This window comes from Crinia signifera, chromosome 11 (assembly GCF_055691185.1).
Source record: "Crinia signifera chromosome 11, ASM5569118v1, whole genome shotgun sequence".
NCBI classification, from domain to species: domain Eukaryota; kingdom Metazoa; phylum Chordata; class Amphibia; order Anura; family Myobatrachidae; genus Crinia; species Crinia signifera.
In genome coordinates, this window is record NC_139227.1 from 82,133,678 (window position 1) to 82,158,725 (window position 25,048).

General features: G+C 47.9%; 2 protein-coding genes across 5 annotated transcripts in view; one reads left to right on the forward strand and one right to left on the reverse strand.

Moving 5' to 3' along the window:
- Window positions 1-25,048, forward strand: part of TSPAN4 (tetraspanin 4) — a 655,297-nt gene that overhangs the window by 301,556 nt on the left and 328,693 nt on the right. The gene's annotated exons all lie outside the window — the stretch shown is intronic.
- Window positions 5,840-6,721, reverse strand: LOC146045078 (integrase/recombinase xerD homolog). Its single transcript, XM_083163763.1, has one exon. The coding sequence runs from the start codon at window positions 6,719-6,721 to the stop codon at window positions 5,840-5,842; it is 882 nt and encodes a 293-aa protein (XP_083019889.1).

The window sequence follows — 25,048 nt, forward strand, 5'->3', positions numbered from 1 at the left end:
ATAGATCCACAGGCTGCCTGAAATACCTGAACTGTTGGTAGATCTTGAGGACAGGTTTGGCCTCCCCTGCCCTAGAGAAAATTGTCTTGTACAGTAAATACAAGAGTGAGAAAGGACCTTTACCCTAAAAGTATTGAAATGGTGTAAATATCAGGTTTGGGAGAGGAACTGAATGTGTGTGTGTGTGTGTGTGTGTGGGGAGGGGAGGGGAGAGGAGGGGGGGGGTAGAGTTAAGGACAATATCAGATGAGCAGATTAGATGGGCCAAGTGGTTCTTATCTGCCATCAAATTCTATGTTACTCATACATTGTGTCACGATCCAGGTAATGAGATGTATATTCTTGCCTCTATAGCATCTCTCCAGAGGTCACCTGACATGGCTTCCATGCCACTGCCATTAGGCGCAGGGCCACCGAGAGGTATGCTGGGCCATGGTAAAATTTTGGGCTGTGGCCTAATCGTGGGATATACATGTCTGTTTATAAAACAATTATTAGAGGGGAAAAGGTGCAACCCTGCCAGGTGCTATTCATGAACTTGAAGGTGGAAGATGATACACCATTGGCTGATGCTATGGTCGAGTGAGAATGGTATAATGCATGACTCATGATGAGAAAATTACTTTAAAAACCCATTCACCTGAACAATAGATATAAAAGGCCACAAGATGCAGTTGAATGCTTTCTTGGTATTTCACACCATGACCCATTAAGGACATTTTTATAATTTAATAGAATTAATCAGGTTAATGATCCTCAATGTCAACCCGATATAAAGCCAACTTGGCCTAGGTGAATTACATAAGGAAGCAAGATCGCTATCAGTTAGTAAGATAGAGGCTTTGCCTGCTTTGGCCAATATCGCAGTGTCAAAAATTTTTGTTACCGTAATACTTTTTTTTTATGTAATACTGTGTATTCAACCCATCACAGCCTAGAGTTTAAGATTTAAAGAACTGCTGTTTGATTCAAGTTTTCTATCAGCATTTAGGAGAGAGAGGTGTTCTACATCTAAGTCTAGAAACTAAGTTGGGGGCGAAAAAAGGATCAAAGTCTGATCCCAGCCAACCAGGTTAAGGCAGTATTCCTAGAAAGTTATAGAGTGCCTCATAATAATCACTGAGTTGATTAGCAATTTTAGAACGATCATATGTAGCCGGTTTATTTTCAAATTTTTATTTGGTTAGTTTCGTTGATCCAATGAGCCCAATCTTTAAGTGTTTGTTTGCCAACATTGAATATACATTGTCAACTTTGCTGGCCGCTTTATGATAGAGAAATATTTTTAAGTTGTCTTCTAAGAGAGTTTATTAGGTCACAGGGCTGTCCTAAAGGAGACTTTTTGGTGCTGTTACAGAAGATTGGTAAATTGACTTTCAAAAGTACAAGCTTTCCAGTAGATAATTCCTTTTAAAACAGAGGCTTTACAGATCCACCTGCCTCTGTAGATAACTACTAGCACCACATAATCAATGACCATTGAACCAGAGAATGAGAGATTACACATGTCTTTGAATTTATGAGTCCCACCGCCAGACCTCCATAACTAAGGCTCCGGCCCCTAGAGCTGTGTAGGTGCTAGATTGCAGGAACTCCAAAAATGCTTCCAACATGCAGCAGGCAGGTCTGAGGAAGAAGGCACTCAGATGAAGAGGCAGGAGTGGTCCAGGGGTCAGCAATCAGTCAGAGCCAGCACCCTATAAAGGGGAAAAGCAGGATCCCCTGTAACAGGAAGCCCACCAGGCCACGCTCACTAGGTCTTATTTTTCCGATATCAGTTGATACAGAGCAGTGTCTTCTTCTGTTTTATAGCTTATTATGGTATTTGTAGGTCATTGTATGTTCCCCCTGATTGTACAGTCATGTGGAATATGTTTGTTTCTAAAATATAACAGTAATAATAAAGAGGACTGATATGTTCTAAGCACTGGTTTAGAAAAATGATTGCAGACACAGATCACCACAAGGCTCACGCTGAGACATTAATTTATGGCTCCTATGTAATGAATGTGCTATACTAATGAATTGCGTGAATAGCATAAAAGTGCTGTGCTTAGAATGTAGCCCAGCTGTGGCTGTCATCTCTGAGCTTGTGGGGTCAGACATACTGATGAGACAAATGTCTGTCCTTGCTTTGTCGCGGTGCATGCCTCTTCCTAATCACAGCGATTTCCCATTAGGCTCCCTTCATCTTGTCTGACCGTGACGTCAGCGCCCATCTATCATCCTAGCCCTGTAACAGGTGGCAATGTGGAGCTATCTGTCACCCTTTAACCTGCTCTTTTAATGACTGCTAATCTTGCAGTGACACACACAGCTATATCTCACAGCAGGCCAATGTTTGGAACATTGGCGGTCATCTATCATTCTACTTTTCAAATGGTGACACACACCGCTATCTCCATACTGTCTCCTTCCCCCAGACTGTTGCCCGCATCCCTGCCTATTGCACTAATACTATTAATTCCAACATGGGGAGCGAATTCGGACCGGGCCATCCAGGTGTAAATAACCCCCGCTGTTCCCAAAAAAACACCTCTATTGGTCATTTTTTTTTCTCAAACAATGATAATGGTATTCTCCTGACTGTTACTACAAGGCATGTTTTGATAAAACCCATCTGCCATCCTGCATCCTTTAATATTGGTGGTGACAGTGGATGAAACCACATTCTGTAATGCTGTCCTCCATTGCATATTGGTAGTCATTTCATAAGGTATTTATGGCTGTTATGTTCATGTGTTTAGAGATCACTTTCACATCTACCCAATTCTTAGGTAATGTCTGCCCCAAGGTATCTGTGTCTGGTATGCTCAATGCTGTCAGAATTCTGTGTAAATATCTTAAGTCACTAGGCCCCACCCCAATACAGAGAACCTGCCTCACTTTGTAGGTTGGTATGCGTCAATGGGTCAACCACTATTATTTATTTATTTACAGTTTCTTATATAGCGCAGCATATTCCATTGCGCTTTACAATTGGAAACAACAGTGATTAAACAAACTGGGTAGATACAAACTGACATGGAGGTAGAAGGGCCCTGCTCGCAAGCTTAGAATCTATAGATTGGACGATTGGCCATACAGATGGAGCCTTCTTCAACAAGCCTTCTCTGGGTAGCCATGGCTCACCAAGGCCTATTGTTCTCAGCTGCAATACAATACATAGAACAATACAGTAGGGAATTAGCAGAGGATTAAATCCGACAGCTCTGGCTCACTTACTCTGTAAAAAGGTTGCATGGATTAGGTCGACACAAGCAATAGATCCACATAGAAAAGGTTTACATGTGTTTTTTGCATTTTTTTCCCCAGAACAGGTGTTTTTTCATACTAAACTATCCACGTGGACAAAGCATGGCAAGCAAAGCGGTACACTGCTGTGGTGTCCATGTCGCCGTAAGTCTACATAGACACCAAACACATAAAAAACTCCTGGCAACCTTTTTTCCTGTCGACCAAAGCCATGTTGATATTTTTCAGGTGTAGAGGTCGACCTATTGAGTTAATTGGCCTTACTTGGTGCGAATTATGTCAAACCTGTCTTTTTAGCCCTTGCAATGTCACTGGGTTTTCCACTTTTTCTATGAACCAGGCAGAATGCAGAGGCATGTGGGAGAGTCACCTGCTCTTTTCTGAGACTGTGTGTGACTACCCTTGAATTAGGGATCTTCCTGTAATTTATGCAAATATGCGCCTGCTTCTAAGCAGCCTAGTGAATATGTTGCTTGTAATCTTAATATCTACATAACCGGCCTAGAAATAACTTCACACGGACACACTTATCTAAAAATAATGACGCGACACCGATAGCTTAGTTTAATCGGTCATACTTATTTATTTAAGAAACTGGTATGACCCCTGATAAAGAGGATGGCAAAGACTAGGCACCTGAGACCAGAGACCGTTCAGGGGTGTTACCCCGGGCAACGACCAGGTCGTTCCCAATCTCCTAAACACCCCTTACCAAAGGCACAGCCCGCCCTGCGTGGACATCCCCCCGCCTCTAAGGCCTGACGCGAACATATCCGCCTAAATGTTCGTCGCCCCACCGCGCTGAGTCGAGGCCCGTCCGCCCTCCTGGCAAGGAGAGGGGTAATACCACGCAGGGACCACCTGACACCCTTCTAGAATCCTGGTCGAGGGTGCTGTCCCGCCCATTAAGATATAGCCAATTGGATCAAATTTGATAAGGCAAAGCCTTTATGGATAAGGGAAAGGGAGGGTGGGGATCAAAACTCAAAGAGGAAGTGTAACCCTTGCTACCTCAGCTTATATACCCCTGACCTGGGGTGCTACCCCCTGGCCACCCATTGGTGGGGGCTTCCCGCCCTGCATTAACCCCTCCTTCTATGCCTAGTCATTTTCACTAAACTTTATTACACAAGCCCAATTCACAGTCTCTTAACTACACTTGGGCTTATACAGCCCTCGTTCCACCTAAGCAGCCTAGTGAATATGTTGCTTGTAATCTTAATATCTACATAACCGGCCTAGAAATAACTTCACACGGACACACTTATCTAAAAATAATGACGCAACACCGATAGCTTAGTTTAAACGGTCATACTTATTTATTTAAGAAACTGGTATGACCCCTGATAAAGGGGATGGCAAAGACCAGGCACCTGAGACCAGAGACCGTTCAGGGGTGTTACCCCGGGCAACGACCAGGTCGTTCCCAATCTCCTAAACACCCCTTACCAAAGGCACAGCCCGCCCTGCGTGGACATCCCCCCGCCTCTAAGGCCTGACGCGAACATATCCGCCTAAATGTTCGTCGCCCCACCGTGCTGAGTCGAGGCCCGTCCGCCCTCCTGGCAAGGAGAGGGGTAATACCACGCAGGGACCACCTGACACCCTTCTAGAATCCTGGTCGAGGGTGCTGTCCCGCCACAGCAATGGTACCCTCTACTGTCCTGGACACCTAGTACCAATGCCCCGCCATCCCCTATAAACTGAACAAGCCGAAAACTAAATTAACTGTTTAAAAATATCTCTTAGAAACACCGCCATGCCCTCCTCTGAGAGGTGCACCCCATCTGGCCTGTACATGCCTGGGTTCTCCTTCACAATCTCTGGGTGTCTCACTGCTACTCCCCCCTGCCTTACGACAAATCTGGTTAAGGCGTGGTTTAACTTCTTCCTAGCCCTCTCAATTGCCTCTGGGTTTTTAGCGCCTCTCCAACAAAAACGTGGGACGATGTCTGACCACACCAGCCTCAAGCCGCTCCATTTATGCAACAAAGCCATCAGATCTTTCTCCATTTTAATCCTTAAAGCTATGCCTGTAGTTTTAGCCAAGTCATTACCTCCCAGATGTATGACCAGTATATCCGGCTTGCCAACTCCACTAGATTTCTTCTCTACAAACCCAAGTAGGTCCTTCCACAACATGCCCCTAACGCCTAACCACCGCACTGATTTTGCATTCGCTAGCACTGGCGAGGTTCTGGCTAGGATGTTTCTTTCCGCCCAAAAAACATAGGAGTGCCCTACAAACCAAACTACCCCTGTGGGGCCAAAGGAAGGGGGAGGGGCTGAAAAAGAAGCAAAACCTATTGGTTAGTATCTCTACTTATGCTCTATAGTAACGATTAACGGGAATTTGACTAGGGTCCAAGTGGAGGTGAAAAACTCAAAAACCTCTAGAGGGCTTCTTAGTGTGGGGCCAGATTGAATTAAGCACCTCTTAGAGGAAAAATAAAAAATTCACTCCACACCGACGATTGCGGAACGCTAATCGTTCCATAACCGTTTGTAAACATGACGTTTTTGGACCCGCGCAACAGGCGCATACTATACTTAACTATACTTAACTTATACTTATACTATACACTTAAAGCATTTCAATTCTAACGTATTTCTTAAAACTATCGGATTTCCACCTGCCCACGGCTTTGATTGCATTTTGTGGCAAGCCTGCCACTGCTGCTGACGTAGCTGCGCCAATTCTGAACGAATGCGTTCCGTACTCCTCAGGCCTTAGCCCTAACGCAGCTACTCCCTTCTTCATGACCGCAGCAAATTGAAATTTCGTTAGCGGAGACCCGTCTGCATGCGCTAAAAATTGTGCGGCCGCACATTGTCTCACTGCTACATAATCGCCAGCTAGAGTAACTGGACAAATGATCTTGTTTGGGTGTGGTCTCAGCGTGATCCAGGTGCCCCTGCCTTGCTGGTCTGTTTTAGACCTCCTCAGCCTGCATAGCACCTGCTCCTTGCTAACCACCACGTCCTCCCAAAGTATGCCCGAGTGTACTCTCTTATTACGCGCTGTTAGCTCGCTAACCCTAAATGCGCCGTGGAAGGCCCAGGCGAAAGCCACCTTAAAAAGTGCTAGCTCCGAGCCATTGTCTGCCACCGATGCCAACACTTGCAATAGTTCTCCTAACCTAACTTCGTCCAAGGAGCGCCTATTATCGGGTTGACCCGGCTGAACTCGTGCCCAACCCTTCATCGCTTTACTGAGAATGAATGACTTCGTTGGATCCGACATGCTAAATAGACGGCAATGAAAAGCTATTCCAGCCAATGTCGCCGCCATAGCCGACTTGGACCGGCCACTATTATAATTTTCCCATACAAAAGCCAGGAGGCAGTCATCAACGGACTTACCCCTAGCCTCCGGCTGCTGCTGATATCTACACCAATCCTCCCAGGCTTTTCCATATGCCCTACGAGTAGCTGGCGCCAAAGACCGAAATGCCAATTCTGTCATGCCGGCTCTACCACCTGCCAGACAGAATTTGGACAACTTAGGCCGGTCTCGGCTGCTGTTGGTGCTAATTCGCGGAACCTAGTGAACTGAAATCTTGATAAAGCATCTGCCACTTCATTCTCAACACCTGGTACGTGCTTAGCCCTGAAATTGATATTGTTTTTCAAGCAAATAAGGACGAGGTGCCTCAACAATCTCAATGCTTCCGGTGATGTTGCCCTTTGATTGTTTACAGAGTGGACAACCCCTAAATTATCGCACCAGAAGATTATGTTTCTGTTTGCGAGCTGGCCTGACCATAGCTCCACTGCGACTATAATGGGGAAAAGTTCCAGTAATAACATGTTTACTGTAAACCCCCTGTCAATCCAGGATTGCGGCCACTTCCCACAACACCATTCCCCCTGAAAGAAAGCACCAAAACCTGATGACCCCGCAGCGTCTGTAAACAGCTGCAATTCCCGGTTTGAAGCTGTCTCGGATTGCCACATTAGGCAATGATTAAAACTAATCAAGAATTTGTACCAGGTCTTTAAATCATCCTTAATTTCCTTTCCTAAACGGATTGTATGGTGTGGATCCTTAACCCCGGCTGTGGCCCTTTCAATTTCCTGCAGAACACCCTGCCCATAGGTATGACCCTACAAGCAAAATTAAAAGAACCCAGCAGGGACTGAATGGTCCGTAGCTGAACCCTTTTTCTCTTTCCGCAATCAACGATAAGCTCCTGCAGCTTGTGCACCTTGTCCGCTGGCAGCCTGCAGCAACCCTCCCCGGTATCCATTTCGTTACCCAAGTACGACAGGACCGTTACGGGTCCCTCTGTTTTGTCGTGGGCTATGGGGACTCCTAACGAACTGAAAACCCGCAAAGCGACTCGCAATGTCTCCCCACATGCTGCTCGACCTGCTGGTCCTACTATAAGGAAATCATCCAGATAGTGAGCCATACCTCTGGAGTCAGCCTCACTTTGAATGCACCACTGAAGGAATGTACTAAATCTTTCAAAAAATGAACAAGAAATCGAACAACCCATGGGGAGACATTTGTCTATGTAATAGGCCCCTTCTAGCTTAAAACCCATAAATCTGAACGAATCAGGGTGCAGTGGGAGCAACCGAAACGCAGATTCTATGTCTAATTTGGCCATAAGCGCCCCTGGGCCAAAACTCTTAACCAAACTCAGAACTTCATCAAACAATTGGTATCGAACGCTTGCCAACTCTCCAGGAATGGCATCGTTAACGGAATTGCCAGGCGGGTAGGACAGGTGCTGTATCAGGCGAAATTTGCCTGGAGTCTTTTTGGGCACCACGCCTAGCGGTGATATGCACAGACCCGGTATAGGGGCTACCTCAAAAGGTCCCTCCATCCTGCCCAGCTTGACCTCAGTTAGCACCTTTGCCCTAACCACATCCGGCAATTCCCTGGCTGACTTTAGATTCCTATTTGTGGAAGTGAAATTTTTTTTTGGAATGGGTAGGGGAAAACCAAAAACGAAACCCTCCAACAAAAACTCAGCATCTAACTTATTGGGGTACTCTTTCAAATAACGAGCCAACTGATGTAAATCTATGGGGGATTCAGCCTTATTTAGAGCTAGACGTGCCCTCTCCGGTGTCTCCCGATTTGGTGCCCCCTTTGCAGGCTTTGGCAGGATGACCTGCCCCGCATATTTTACATTCGTGCTTAAAGCGGCACTTGGCCCCCCTGTCACATTTTCCGTCGTTGTAGGCGAAACATCGCCCTTTCCCCCCTGATTTCCCCGACGCTTTTCCCCCTTGAAAGGACTTCTTCCCGGCGGCTTCTGTCATGGGCTGGCTTTTCCCTATGACCTCCCACCAAATCTCAACATGTTTTGAGCCCATGGGCATGATGGGGGTACCCTCGTGACAAAGCCGGAATTTTTCATCATATTCCCTCCACGCCGGACCTTAATAACTCATGAACGTCTCGTTTATGAGGTGTAAGTACCTAATAACATTCAAATACTCTGTGGGTCTAAGCGTGAGGTAACATGATGAAAATGCCAGAAAACCCCTCAACCAATTATGGAAACCCTTAAAGGCTGTTTCGCCGTTGGGCGTAGCCTTTTTAACCTTGTCGAATTCTTTTTTCATTTCTGTTGTAATGGTAAAAAAGTCGACAAATTTACCTTTGCGAATTTTTTCCCTAACTCCCTTCCTGAGTCCTCGAGCTACCGCCGTGTTAGAGCAGTGCGATGCTTCCCCAATAATTGCTGGCGTTGCTAAAGGGCTGGATTGCCTCTTACGCTTTTTTCCCCGCACCTCTTTTGCCACTTGCTTTGCGACTAGCTTCGCTAGCTTACGCGGCCGCTTCGCAGCACCTGACTCATCGCTATCACCTGAAGAGGCTGAAGACACGGACTCACCAGAAGAAGATGCCTCCTCTTCATCATTTCCTTTCTGTGACGAATCTCCCTCTCCATCAGCCACCGCCTCCTGCTCGGAGCTTTTCTTCGCGCCAGATGTCTCACTCTCTTTCGTGCTTGCCTGGGCAGCTGGTGTAGCCTCCCCCGAAGTCGACTGCGGTGTTGTTGCTGGCATCGTCCTCTCCAGTGACCCTTGTTCCGACAGAAGCACTGATGTAACAGGCCGGGATACGGTGGCTGGAATAGAGGGAGGGTCATTAATTGAACTAATGGAAGCTGTCGCTGCGAGATCGACACCCCCAGCGTCGCCTACCGTTGACTGTGATGCAGCAGCGGAAACGCTATATCTAGGCCTATCTACCCCTGCTTCGCTTTGCCTAAGGGGGAGACAAGGGCCAGCTCGTCCATGGCCTGCCCAGGTACAGGCCCCCCAGTGATGACTATACAGGGGGTTGATCTGCCGCCCGAGTGGCTCTCTTCCCTTTCCACACTTTCTCGCCTGCCACTCTCCCCAGAGGTGTTTAAACCTGTACCTCCTAACTCACTGTGTTCGAAGCCCTGTGTCTGTGCCCCTGCAACCTGACTGTGCGCGCCAGCAGAGGGAGCTTCTACATTGTTATCCAGCGCATGCGACTGGGAGCCAGCAGAGGGCGCTCCAAGCCCACTGTCTCCCACTTGTGCTCCAGGGACAGCGCTGGGAGCAGCGAGCTCACCGTCTCCAATAGGCAGCCCCGCCCCCCGTGTCTGAGACGCCGCGGGCTGTCCCATGGAGACTTCAGGGTTTCTCTCCTCATCTCCCAGCGTAGCTATCTCTCCCCCGAGTGCCCGCGCGAGAGGTGAGCGCGTGCCGCCCGCCCCCCCGCCCCCCGGTGACGCGTCCGGAGGCCCGGCCACGCCGCCCGCACCAAAACCCGGCGCGCCCGCCCCGCTGCAGCCAGGGACGCTGTCAGCACCCGCAGCGAGCGCAGGAGGAGGGGAACGCTCGCCTGCCTCACCGCTGCCTTGGGCGTCGGGAGATACAGGCCGCGACCCCCCGCCGCCCACCACTATCACTGCGGACCTTCCTGCACCCATTTCCCCACGACCAGGGACATGGCTGAGCGGGCGCGCGGCGTCCGCCAGCCAGCGTGGCGGCGGAGCACTCCTCTTTGGCCTACCAGACATAATGACACAGGTACAACTAGAGAGGGGGGAATTTGTGCTTGCGCAGCTGTACTTATCCTTTGGGTCACAGATCTCACTGCAGATCAAAACTCAAAGAGGAAGTGTAACCCTTGCTACCTCAGCTTATATACCCCTGACCTGGGGTGCTACCCCCTGGCCACCCATTGGTGGGGGCTTCCCGCCCTGCATTAACCCCTCCTTCTATGCCTAGTCATTCTCACTAAACTTTATTACACAAGCCCAATTCACAGTCTCTTAACTACACTTGGGCTTATACAGCCCTCGTTCCACCTTCTTCTGCTTGTCTGTGATTTGCATTAGAAATAGATAGAAGCCTATCACCTTACAGTAATTGTTTCTGTTAAAGATGGCCACCGCGGAGGCATGGGCTGTCCTGCCTGTCTGTCCACACCAAGAGCCTTCCCTCTCCCATTGCTCTGCTAGCTGTTGGAAACAGCAGGAGAGTATAGATCGAGCAGGTGGGCGGAGCTATACGGCAGCTTCCCTGCACATGTGAGGAGGAGGCAGCTGCAATAAAGACACTGGGCCCACAGTACCCAGTAATAGTGTGGTGAGGTACTATATGTGTGACAATATATATTATATACATGTGTACTCAGTGCTCGAAGTGGAAATTTTAAAGTGGGGGTATGGAAAAACAAAAGGATTTTTTTATGCGCGCTCCAGAAAAGGGGGCATGGTCACTGGAAAAGGGGCATGGTCGCCTATAAAGGGGCGTTGTTACATTGTCAGATACACATGCCCCCACAGTGCCGGTTATGCCCCCACAGTGCCAATAAGTATGCCCCTACAGTGCCAACAATCCCCCCACAGTGCCAACAATGCCCCCACAGTGCCAGCAAGTATGCCCCCACAGTGCCAATGCCCCCACAGTGCCAACAATACAAGTGACGACTTAACCCTCAGAGGTGGGGGCTGGGGATCTCTGGGTGTGCTGGGAAGAGCACATGTAGGTGCGTTTGCTGTCTGCCTGGGGTGGCGCGCAGAGCAAGTACCTGTAGTCTGGAACTAGTTGCAGGCTCCTGCTCGTCACTATTCGGTCCCCTGATGTCTGCACTGCTGGCTGTCAGGTTCCCTCTTCTGCCGGGGGTGCACTCAGTCACCCCTGCAGTCTGCTGCACACCACACTGGACTCCTCCCGCTGGAACGCCCTGTCCCACTCTCTTGGCTCCCGACGCTGGCTGCTGCTGTACGGCTGCTCCTCTTCTCTGCCCCCTTGGCCGGCTGCTGCTCTCTCTCGTCCCCGGTGCACGCCGTCCCTCCTCACGCGGCCGGGTCACCCGCTCTCCTCCTTCCTCAAACCTCCCCTCTTCCTCCTTCCTCGTGCGCGCTCTCCCCATCCAACAGGAAAATGGGGTCAGATGTCAGGCGCTGCTCTACGTCGCGGCGCCAATCCTGCGCCTCCTGCATGCGGGGTCCTCTTATTAGGCTCCCCGCTGGGTGCCTTGTAAGGAACGGGGCACTCCAGGCTGGGGTGTCACATAGATAGCCCTGGCCTGAAAACTGTTTAGTGTAAAAAAAAAGGCATACCGTCCCATACCGCCCCACTTCGACCACTGTGTGTACTGTGTGTGGCTGTATGCAGCATGTGTGTGTGTCTGCTTGTACACAGATAAGTGTGTGACTGCAGAGCCGAATTTCCCATTAGGCACGTGCCTAGGGGCGGCACTTGGATGCCTGTGATAGTACGGTCAGCCCAAAATGTACCAATAACTGAAAAATATCCACTGTACTGTATATATTCCATCTTAAATACAGTGTAAATGGATAGGACATGCAGATACTGCCCCTGTAACCTGTCCTACTTAGTAAATATGTATTCATAATAAAAGAACATGTCACAGTTAGTGGCTTTTTTTAATAAATCCGTTATATTGGCTGTTATCAAATGAGGGCTTATAAGTAATCAATAAAAATAATACAATTAGGCGAGGGGGGGGGGGGGGTGCGAACATTATTGTTGTGCCCTCATCCCTAAATCTGCCCCTGTGTGACTGTACATATAATATATCTGTTTATATGTGTTGTACTATTTGTGTGACTATATGTGACTGTATGTGTGTAACTGTACTTATGTATGTTTATATGTGTGTAATGGAATATCTATAGTAGGTGCTATCCCCCTCCCCCCCCCCTCCCCTGCACTCATTTATGGGTAGAATGATTTTTTTTGTGTATGTATATATGATAATTTCTGTATTCTGTTTGTTGACCCTCGTAACGTGAGATTGGTAGATTGTCTTCATTTGTGGGTCTAGGTTGGACATAGTGGTGAAATTGGTTGCAGTGGGGTGGCGTGTTCTGCGCATGTGTCTCTAAGGTTTTTGTGTGGAGTCATAGTGCAGACTCAGGCATGATGAGGTGTTGGGGTTATCTGGGCATTTGCAGGGATTTGGCTGGTCAGACACAGGTAAAATTTTGCTATGGGCCCCAATAGGTCTGGTTATGCCCGTGTTTTCAGGGTCAGACTAGTACATGGGGCTGGCTGCTGCATCAAGAGAAAGGGCTCTGTGAGAGTGCAGGGCTTAGTGGGATGCACAGTGGGCGGTCGTTCTGCCCAGCTGTGTTGGTCAGTGTCTCTGTGACTGTAAGGTGCAGACAGCAGCCTTTCTGCAGGTCACTTCCCAATCCCTCCCCTTCCTTTCCACTGTCTAATAAAGTAATAATGCAGAGCTAAGCTCCGCCCCAAATAAAACAAGGAGCTGATTGCTAAAGCAGCTTAACAATGCTTCTGAAGCTGCATTTGAAAGAGGGGCTGTCAGTGTTAAGGAGCATGTTGCTGTACCCCTGCAGCCAGTGAAGTAACTACTGTGGGCCTAGGGGGATGCAGCTGCTATGGGGTCCTGGCTGTCTTCAGGCCCACAGCTCCCCTGGACCCAGTCATTAATTCTGCTGACATGCTGGATAGGAGGATTCAATTGTGCAGCACAACAGGTTGACAAACTCACCCACCCCCGCCCTGCCCCACTGCCGCACACCATTCCCCTCATACAGTAGCTCTCCAAGTGCTGCACATGTGCGGCAGCTTCAAGTAGCCACAAAGATGGATGAATCCACCAGCTGCTGCGTCACATGGCTCCTCCCAGAGTGCTCGTGTCACTGTGGAGCACTACTACTTGTTACGGACAGCTGCAAGTAAAGGTGTGTGGCATTGTGGGTCTAGGGGGATAAACAAGCAGTATTTTGTGGTCTGCTGTAATAAATGCACTTTTGCGGCTTATCGTTTTTTACATACAGTACCGGCAGGATATTTGTGGTGGTAGAGAAGCCAGGGCTAGTTGCTTGTGTTTGCCCCCCAGGCTGAAATTTGCCAGCCAGCCCATGCTCAGAGTAGTTTAATTGGTTGAAACCAATTCTCCTTTAGCTCTCCATTCAGCTAAGGAAGTGGTTCCCAAACTGTGTGCCGTGGCTTCCTGGGGTGCCTAGTGACACTTGCAGGGGTGACCTGGGTTGCTGGTTCAGGACCATTTCAAATAATTTATGGTTAACTATTTATAGGCAAAACCAGTGCTGGTGGCTGCCTATCATAACATGTGTACAAACAGAAGCAAATCCTGCCCTTTACCACATAACTGACCCTAAGAATCGCATATAAACCCAATCTACTTAATGTTATATTTATACTGCTTTTTTTTTGGCCTAGGGTAATTCGGATACTTTAGGGTGCAGTGAGTCAAAAAAGATTGGGAACTCCCGAGCCAAGGCTACTTTGCGAATCTCCTGGAACAGTCAGGAGGCACCCAAAAATCAAGGCTCTCTCCCGTCCACCTAGGACCGCAGGCAAACCTCCTGCTTTGTGCTCTTCCAGCCAGCACCACCTACTCTGCCCGCTGACCCCCACTTACTCCCATGAATTTGGAAGGGCAATGATGCAAATTGCCTCCTCCATGCCCCCTCATGTGCTGCGTTGCTGCTTCCGCCTGTGGGAAGCAAGCAGGGAGCGTATTGACCGTAGATCTTACAGGGAAGATTCCCAGGAGCCGGACAGCCATATGAGGTGACTTGTTTTTTTAGATGTGGCCCTATCCAGAGAAATGGCCCCAATGTAACAATTTTAGAGGTGTTTCTGGGCTGCACTGGGGGAGGGTGGGGATATTTGATCTTCAGGGGGCTATAGTAATGAGTTGTATGCATGTTTTATGGATAGTTTTGGGGTCTTTGTTCAGACTCAGTGGGGAGAGGTGGGGTATTATTTCAAATGTGGAGGTTTGTGGTGTACAGTATGTCACAGCACTTGTAAGGTTACTTCTAAAAAAAAATCTGGAGGCCCATTTTTACTTCCTAATCCACCCCTGGGAGAAACCATAAAGTTGATAAGTGTGGCACTGAGAGCGATGGGACAAACCCTAGAAGGAAAAGGAGGAGGACCCACCGGAAATGGGTAAGTTATAATGTGCAACTGAGGGAGAAAGGTGGAAACGGAGAGTGGAGGTGGAGTTGGACAGAGCTGCAAAGAGGAACAGCAGGCAGAGAGCGGTGGTGGGGGCAGGATGTGGTGGAGCAGCAGACAGTGATGGGGTGGGCAGGTTGTTGTAGAGTGGCAGAGAGTGGTGGTTGGGGCAGAATGTAGTAGAGCAGCAGAGAGTGGTGGTGGGGGCAGAATGTAGTTGAGCAGCAGAGAGTGGTGGTGGGGGCAGGATGTAGTAGAGCATCAGAGAATGGTTGCGGGGGCATGTTGTTGTAGAGCAGCAGAGAGTGGTGGTGGGGGCAGGTTGTTGTAGAGCAGCAGAGAGTGGTGGTGGGGGCAGAATGTAGTAGAGCAGCAGCAGAGAGTGGTGGTGAAAGCAGGATGTAGTAGAGCAGGCAGACAATGGTGGTGGGGGCAGGATATAGTAGAGCTGCAAAGAATGGTTGCTGGGACAGGTTGTAGTAGAGCAGCAGAGAATGGCGGTGGGGGCAGAATGTAGTAGAGCAGCAGAAAGTGGTGGTCAGGGCAGAGATAGAGTGGGGCAGGGGAGTGAGCAGCCTGAAATGAGGTCATTGGCTGCGGTACATTACTGCAGGGTAATTGGATGCTGACCAAAGTGGGAGATGAATGAAGCCTTGAAGAGAGATAAAGTGGAGACGTTTCCCAAAAGAACCAATCGGCTCCGGTCATTTATCTAGCAGAGTCTTTGTAATGCCAGCTAGGAGCTGATTGGTTTCTTTAGGCAACTTCTCTTTATCTCTCTCTGAGGTGTAATACATCTCCCCTAAAGAATCTAATATGCATATAAAATGGTCTCATAATGAATCACGCAAAGCCCTTCTATATCTTAGCTCTGACAGCCAAATTACTATTTTATTTATGTACACTGTTCTTGAATATTACCAGTTCCTAATTTTCCATATTGCTCTCCTGATGCACATATACAGTCATTTCACAGGTGCGTCTGGAGATCTTTCAGTAGACTCCCTGATCTCCCCCCCTCTGACAACTCTAACACATATATCACATCACACACAGGCCTAACAGCGATGTCACCTAATGGAGGTGATCTGTTTTCTAGCTGCCAGCGAGGGCATTTCTTTCATTTCAACTGCCCTAAGGTCTGCAGCAGTAATATAAAAGGTCAGGTGCACTTTGACTTATGAGGCAGGGAGGCGATTCCTCACATAGTATTCCTGGAAGGCCAGGTGCTATGTTCCTGTTCCGGTAACTCTCACAAGACCACACATAACTAACATAGGTGCTTGTGGCTATATCTTCTGATCTGCCAAAAGGAATCACATAAAAGTAAACTGTTCTGTATCAGGGCAATCGCTGTGCTTAACCTTAAGTCTCTATTTGCCTTTGTAAGTACAAATAATGTCTGCCTGTGTTTCGTGTTCGTATTCAGTTATAACTGAAGAAGATTCACATTTACGCTTTTCATTTCATGGCACTGAAATGAAGACTCAAGAACGTCCAGGTTGATGTAATTCTTCTGAGGCTAATAACCTCTTCAAAGCTGGAGGAGATTTATACTCAATTACCAGAATCTTATTCACATTGTGTATATATATAATATATATATATATGAAATAAATATATTTTATTCAGTTGCCGAAATAATCATTTCAGCAATCTCAAGCACGCGGGGTCTGTTGTTGGTTTGCATAATGTACTCTGTTTATGTTATGAACGAATTTACTTTTACACACAGGCAATCCCCGAAATCTATTTTTTCCGCTGTGTTTACTGATTCCCAGTATGTTACTTTAGCCACAGGCATAGCTAGTTATGTGGGCAGAGACAGAAGTATGCTTTCGTATAATATTGTATTTTCCTGTGGTATTTTTATTTAATATAATTTATTTATTTTACATTTTCTTGCTTTATATACCCTGGGGCGTCCCAAAAATGATGTTATGCATCCAGTGCACAACACAGAATAACACACGAGGCAGAGGAGATTGGTGCTCGACCAGATGGATGGGAGGGTGATCTATCCCCCCCCCCCCTTAGTGAGAAATTCCCCCCAGGGACATGGTGCACCTGTAGGATCCACGAAAAGTCACAGACCTATGTATTTTCATGGCCGCAATAGGGGAGAAATGCATTTATATATGTGATTTGGGGCTAAATGTAGTAGGGTGCGAGAATCAGAAAGTGAGAGATTTTGAGTTACAAGCATTTACATGGCAAAATAAACCTGGTTTTGCTATGTAAATGATTGCCGCTTAAAAAAAATGGGAAAACTCTCGGTACTCTTTACCTAGAACGGCGCCCGCGATTGGCGTCGGGGGTAAAAAATCGCGGGCATCGCGGGTACATAAAAAACGGGTGCGACGCGATGCCCGCGATTTTCCCATGGGGATCAATGTTAAAACTGTGATTGGACGCGATTTTACTGTTAAATGCCTCAATGCCCGCGATTTGGCCATAGGAAACAATGTTAAATGGGCCACAGAGCCCTAATAGTGCCCTTGAACTGTAAAATGGCCCCCACAATTGTTAACGCCACCCCACGATCAACGTCAACCCGAAGCGTGGCGAGCGCAGCGGTACGCGTCCTCCGACCTTTTCATACCCCCACTATCCACGTCGGCGTGGAGTTGAGAATAGAATAGTGTGGCGAGCGCAGCGAGCCACCGAGCCCGAAGCGTGGCGAGCGCACGCGGATACCTTCACAGGTAAACGCGTCCCTTCGCGGGCTTCACAGGTGTCCGCGTCGCCATGGACACCTGGGAAGCCCGCGAGGGGACGCGTATAACTGTGAAGGTATCCGCGTCCCCTCGCGGGGCTCGCTGCGCTCGCCATGCTTCGGGCTCGGTGGCTCGCTGCGCTCGCCACACTATTCTATTCTCAACTCCACGCCGACGTGGATAGTGGGGGTATGAAAAGGTCGGAGGACGCGTACCGCCGCCTCTCGCGGGCTCGCTACGCTTCGGGTTGACGTTGATCGTGGGGTGGCGTTAACAATTGTGGGGGCCATTTCAGACTTCACGGTGACTATGTAAAATCGCTGGCATTAAGGCATTGAACACTAAAATCGCATCCAATCTCACTTTTAACATTGGTCCCTATGGGAAATCGCGGCCATCGCGGGCATCGCATCGCACCCGTTTTTTAGTGCATTCGATGGTCGCGATGGGCGCCGTTCTAGGTAAAGAGTACCAAACTCTCCCTAAGGGCGAGATGTACTAAGCCGTGAAAAGTGATAAAATGGAGAGCGATAAACCACCAACCAATCAGCTCCTACCTGTTATTTTTCAAACACCGCCTGTGACATTGCTGGTAAGAGCTGATTGGCTGCTGATTTATCACTCTCCATTTTATCACTTAGTACATCTGGCCCAAAATATCTTACTTTGCCTTTAGCAAGATGAACATAGTCTATTAGGTCTGCAAAACAGGGTGCAACTCGGAGGCTCCAGTGTGATGCGCACAGTACCGAGCATCGCAATGGACCTCCTGTCATTCACCTGCAATTTCTGCTCTTTTCCTGTGATTGAATGCTGGTGCACACTCTAAAGGTGCGTACCCACGGTACGATTTATGTTCCGTATGATATTGTATACTATTTCCCAGGAAAGTCCCAGTGCTCAAAAGCATAAGATTTGTGCTTAAAATAACGTACAGTGTGCATAAGATATCACATACGATATGACGATATGACATCTCAGCTATACTACACTATACATCTTATGCTTTCTAGCCAGAATTGAGTTGCATGCTCACCCGAGCAGCTCCCTGCCAGACGACCGGTGGGAGCGTGCATCGTACGTCAGATAGGGCGTATACACGGGAAGATATAGTGCACTATTTAGCCAGGGCTGGCAATAGAAATCTTGGGGCCCTGTACAATTATATTTCTGGGGCCCCCACCTAATCCCAAATCCACACAACCCTCTTCTGTACGAGCCTCATTTAACCTTTCGCTGCTCCAGATCCTGCTTTCAGGTGCAGACTTCTCTTGTTCTCAGTCCTGTTGGCCTGGCTCCTGGCTGCTGCCTTCTGCTGGCCTGTCACTTTCACAAAAGACGGCGAGCACTACAAGCAGGCACGGAACAGACGACCCACGCATGTGCTATAAAGTACAGGAGCCAGAGACTGAGGCTACAGTGCCAGCGGCCTATGATGGGGCATGGAAGCTCTGGGGCCCTTGAGATTGCTGGGGCCCGTCACACTTGTCCCCCTTGACCCCCCCTGTCGCCTGCCCTGTATCTAGCACGCTATTCACAACTAGCTAGATAGTGTGCTAGATTTTGCACTATATCTTACCGTGTGTACGCACCTTAAGCACTGGCATTCAAAGCAATTTAAGAACAAGACATACTGTAACCCTTTTAGTACTTACCAAAGGGGTTATTTCCTCATTTTAGTATTCAACAATGATGACCTGTCACTGTATTGATGCTTCTTTATTGAGAAGATTACAACCTTTTTATTACAAAAAAAAGTACTCTTATTCTCTATATATTTACAGTACAAGAACAACCCCTGTCCCTTTACTCTCCCCCCTCCCCTTCCCTTAAAACACCGTTCACCAACATCACCTATCATAATTTCTAACAGCTACTGTATACTTTATTTTACACTTCCTCCTGATCCTGAGTTCCAATATTTTGTTTTTCCACAACATTCACACAGACCCATACTCTTTCTTACCCATACCACCCCATATATCCACTCTTTCATTCCACTTTATACCTACCACCATTCTCACCTTATCCACCCATCCTTACATCTTCATTCATTCTCCTTTCATCCATACCTATCTTACAACCCCACCACCTTCACCACTACATCCATCACCCTTTAATACATAACACATCCATTACCTTTTCCCATGAGCCTCCTTTCATTTACTCATCTGCACACCCCCAAACATCTACACCTACATTTATGTTTAAGTGAAGGATCTGATATCAGCAAAACATGTATGTATACCATTTCTTTACCATTTTCACTTCTCATTCCACTCTATTTGTGCAATAAAGGAAAGAAAAAGAATCCCAGTATGTTCCAGGATCCGCTGTTTGCCACCTACTAAGGAGGTTTCACCTGGCCCCACAGATGAGACCAGCTGACGGCATCCAGCTTCTCCCTTTCCATCTCCATCATCACCTTCACCTCATGTAGGATAAGACCTTGTATTGCTTACACCAGGGGTGTCCAAACTTTTAGCAAAGAGGGCCAAATACGGAGACGTGAAAATGTGTGGGGGCCGACCATTCAGCCTGACATTCTTTGAACCATTAATCACATCAGAATGGTCCCCCCCCCCCGTCTGACCCCCCTTCTCTGTATTTACCCCAGCCTGCCCCCATTCACTGTATGTCCCCCACTCGGCCCTCATTCACTGTATATCCCCCACTCTGCCCCCATTCACTGTATGTCCCACACTCTGCCCCATTTACTGTATGCTCCCCACTCTGCCCCAATTCTCTGTATGTCCCCCAGCATGCCCCCATTCACTGTATGTTCCCCAGCGTGTCCCTTCACTGTATATTCCCCGTCTGACCCCCCCTTCTCTGTATTTACCCCAGCCTGCCCCCATTCACTGTATGTCCCCCACTCTGCCCACATTCACTGTATATCCCCCACTCTGCCCCCATTCACTGTATGTCCCACACTCTGCCCCATTTACTGTATGCCCCCCACTCTGCCCCATTCACTGTATGCCCCCCACTCTGCCCCATTCACTGTATGCCCCCCACTCTGCACCATTCACTGTATGCCCCCCCCCCACTCTGTCCCCATTCACTGTATGTGCCCAGCATGCCCCTCCTTCACTGTATATTCACCTGCCTGAACCCCTTTCTTTGTATTTCCCCCAGCATGCCCCCATTCACTGTATGTCCCCCAGCATGCCCCTCCTTCACTGTATGTCCCCCAGCGTGCCCCTCCTTCGCTGTATGTCCCTCAGCCTGCCCCCATTCACTGTATGTCCCCCACTCTGCCCCTATTCACTGTATGTCCCCCACTCTGCCCCTTTCACTGTATATTCCCATAAACTGCCCCTCCTTTGCTGTATGTACCCATTCACTGTATGCCCCCCACTCTGCCCCCATTCATTATATACCACATACTGCCTCCCTTCACTGTATATTCCCCTGCAGGAGACCGATGCTTGGGCTCCCGCCACCCTTCTCCGCTCCGCATATTACGGGAGCAAACTTCCCCTTTGCTGCTCCCCCCTCCCTGCACACTGCTGTCACTGTGATCGCGGTGGAGGGTGATATATAATTGCAGCAGCAGGAATTGGACACATACTCATCTGAAAGACGGCAAAAATGTCTCACAGTGGCAGCCGGCACCCCCTCACCAATGCAGACAGCAAGCCAGCAAGGCAAAGGCGCGCTCGCCGGGGTCCTACCTCTAGAGTCCTTTGCTGTGCGTCCCACGTCCAGATGCCCGCTTCTGGCTGGAGGCTGCGGGCCGCTTGAAGTGTCATCACAATTGGCCCCCGGGCCGGACTTTGGACATGCCTGGCTTACACCATCAATAGAAAGTCATGTACATGCCTAACCTAGCCGTTGCACATAACACAAAGGCCCGTCCCTGGCAACAGTAGGCAGCAGAGGAAATTGTTGGATCTTGCCTGTGAGAGAATACCAATGTCATATTGGTTGGTATCATTTTGATACTAAATTAAGTGAAATAAATGAAATATGGCGCTTGTATAAAGACAACTTCATAAATATAGGAAAATTATGTCTGTTCCTGTCTTTCTTTGTGTTGCCGAAATTTCTTGTTACCATTTAGTAATTACACCGTTTAATGGCCAATCTTGCCGTTTCCACCTCGCTGAATGGAACCAGTGAGGTGGAAACGGCGAGTAAAGGGGAGGCAGTTGAATACTCTAATAGCAAGCTATCGGCGCTGCTGGTTGCCATAGCTTGTCTTTAGAGCATTGAATACCCCTCAAAGAGGAAGGATTATCATCAATGCGTTCATTAATAGATACTGAGACTAGATCACTGCTGCCTTATTCTAGGGCCTCGGAATCCTTTCCAACATTTGGATTAAATCCTTTCACTTACATGCAAAGTAAGCATTATGTGAGTTCACTTTTGAGGGGCTTGTCGGAGGCTGATTGGGGAAAAACATTTGGGACCTAATTCACGTCTGATTAGTCCCCGGCATATTCGCTCCGGGACTGATGTTTTGGCTCTGCGCATGCGTACTGTATATGCTAATATATGCATGTGCAGGGCCGCTGTGCAGATTCCTTCGGCGACTTGCATGGGTACGCTGACGTCAACCTCCCGCCCTGTTCTCTGGGCCACCTGCCGCAAATATAGGTCAGCCAAGACTAACTTATATTTGCGAAACATACATTCGCATTGAGGTCGGGATTCTTTGCACAGCAGTGGCCATTTGCTCACTCGCCCGTCGGGCGGTGTTAGAGGGCTCACTAAGCAGCAAATTTATGCTGCTTAACAAGTCAACGTGAGTTAGGCCCCTGATATGATGCTATCAGTGGGTTCTGCTGAGAGAAAGGCCATATCCATCCATTATAATTTTTTATGACAAATATTAAAATATGAGGAAATAAATTCTGAAATGAAGGTCTGGACAACAGTTATACCCTCATTATCTTGCGAAAAGCTAGTTAAAACTTTGCAACTGTCAACAAAGTTGATGCCGGCCATTCAGTACCAGGAAATGTTTCTGAATAAATTCCATAAGGCTTACTTATCTCCATGTAGTGTTTAGCTGGAATGTCTACTTCTCCTGATTGGCATCGGGTGCAAGATGCAGAAGCCAACCTACAGTATATCATTATTTTTGGCATTGTGCACTCCTAAACATTTTGTGGCTTCATTTTAGACAATACGCACTTGAATATTTAGTGAATATGTTCCCTTTATAGATCAATGGTCTATCTTTGGCATTCTACCCGAGGGACAGAAGATAGCCGGGGGATGTAAAAGATTGTAGCTAATTGTTAGCGCTGTGGCGGGCTGTGCTGCAGACATGGATCGACGCTACACCTCCATCATTACAGCTTTTTAAAGAAAAATATGGACTGGATAGAATGTCTCAGTAAAATAACAGCGGATAGCAAAATTATTTACTACATGGGAAAGTTATATCGCGACATTAACCCTTGAGTTAGAGATTAGAATTCATAACTCATTTAAACATACTCAATAATATATTCTGAGAGCATTAGCGGGAAATCCCCCAATATGTATAGACACTTAAATATATTTTGTGTGTAGCCGATGACCTATTTATACTACAGTACACATAGATTCTTTATAAGAGAATGGATTTTATATCTTCTGTTGGTTGTTGTGGAGGTAATTAGATATATGCCCTAACAGTATGAGGGATATATATGGGATACGGTCGTTTTATCGAATTACATTAGGTCGAATGTCATTTGGTCGACCCCACTAGGTCGAATGTGTAAAAAGGTCGACATGGGTTTATGTCGAACTTCCGACTATGTCGACTGCCATTAGGTCGACTGGGGTTAGGTCGAATTGCTCTTTTGGGGTTTTTTTTGGTGCCGACATGTGCCGACAGGAGGTGGTTAATGCCCTACCATCCACTAGGGCGTGGAGGAGGTTATTAAAGCTGTGGCGAGCGAAGCGAGCCACCGTGCCCGAAGCATGGCGAGCGAAGCGAGCGATGCGAGGGTCCGATTCACTATGTCAACAGTGTCCATGTCGACACTGTTGACATTTCGGCCCAAAAAAAACCAAAAAGAGCAATTCGACCTAACCCCAGTCGACCTAATGGCAGTCGACATAGTCGGAAGTTCGACATAAACCCATGTCGACCTTTTTACACATTCGACCTAGTGGGGTCGACCAAATGACATTCGACCTAATGTCATTCGATAAAACGAACCACATCCATATATATATATATATATATATATATATATATATATATATATATATATATATATATATATATATATATATATATATAGTAAAATACCATTCATGCAACAGTCATATTTGAACTAGCATCACTGTGATTAGTATACTGCATTGTCTTAGGTAAATGTACAAATTTATTTTTAAATTAGATAGTGACTTAAAATTGACTAGTGACTTGGACATGGTCTGTAACATCTCACCATTTGCTTATCTCAGTTTTATTGCTCATTTTCTCTAGTGGGAGAGGGGCTTTGGGTGCGGTCTTAATTATTGAAGTTAGAAACAGCTTTTACAGACCTACTTATTAGAGTATAAGAGGCTGACTAATACCCCTTTTAGACCAAAACGCCGGGTCGCACCCGGCTTTTTGGACCCTGGTTGAAGCCGGGTGCGACCCGGCGTTTAGGGGCATTTACACCGGACGGGCTTAAACGCCCGCACCCCCCTCCCGCCCCTTCCCGACACTTAAAGATGACAGCGCGATGTCATCTTCACGTGCCGATCGATGCCGCCGTACCCGGAACGCTGCTGGGGGCAGCCCAGCACTAAGGTTATCTGCTAGGCTGCCCCCAGTCCCCGCGCGCACCCCCCCGCCATTGGACAGGAGGTGAATGGATGCCGCACAGAGGCATCCGTTCACCTCCCTCCCCCGCCGCCGCTGCTGTCTGCAGAGTATAGCAGACAGCAACGCCGGCTGTCAGTGTCAGACTGTCAATCCGTCCAACCTGCGGACGCTGCGGTCCGCAGGTTGGACGTTCCCCATTCATGTAAATGGGAGCCGGGTCATCCGACCCGACTTTACACCGCCCTCTACCCAGGTCCTAGCCGTGTTCTACCCAGGTCAGGACCTGGGTAGAAGTCCCGTGTAAAGGGACACGGCATTAGGGATTTACACCGCCGAAGATCCGGGTCTGATCCGCCGCTGACCCAGATTTTTCGGCGGTGTAAAAGGGGTATAAGCCTTGGCTGGCTATAAAAAGCTGGCTTTAGAAATGTAGTCAGAATTCTAAGTAGGAAGATTCTGAGTAGGAATATACAACCGCATACTGTCAGCCTAGACTTAGCCTGGACTTACACTGGACAGAAACTGAAGGAAACTACAATCAACATAAGTGCAACTCTTAACTGCTAAAACTTTGAATATTACTCTTTCTGCTTGCATATGCACTGTCTGTTTTGAAAATGACCAGCTCTAATGACTTCACCTCTCCTGCTTTTCCATTGATAATAGGTGTCCCCCAACATTTTATTATTGGCCCTCTTCTTCTCTATCTCTACATGTCCTCTCTGGGTGAGCTTATTTGCTTACTATCACCTCTATGCTGATAATACTAAAATCTACCGCTGCGGTCACCGATAGAGGGAAGGAAGTTTGCCCAGGGGCCCTCACTAATGTTGAGAAGGCCCTGGACCTGCTAGGAACAGGAGACAGCCTCTGAAAC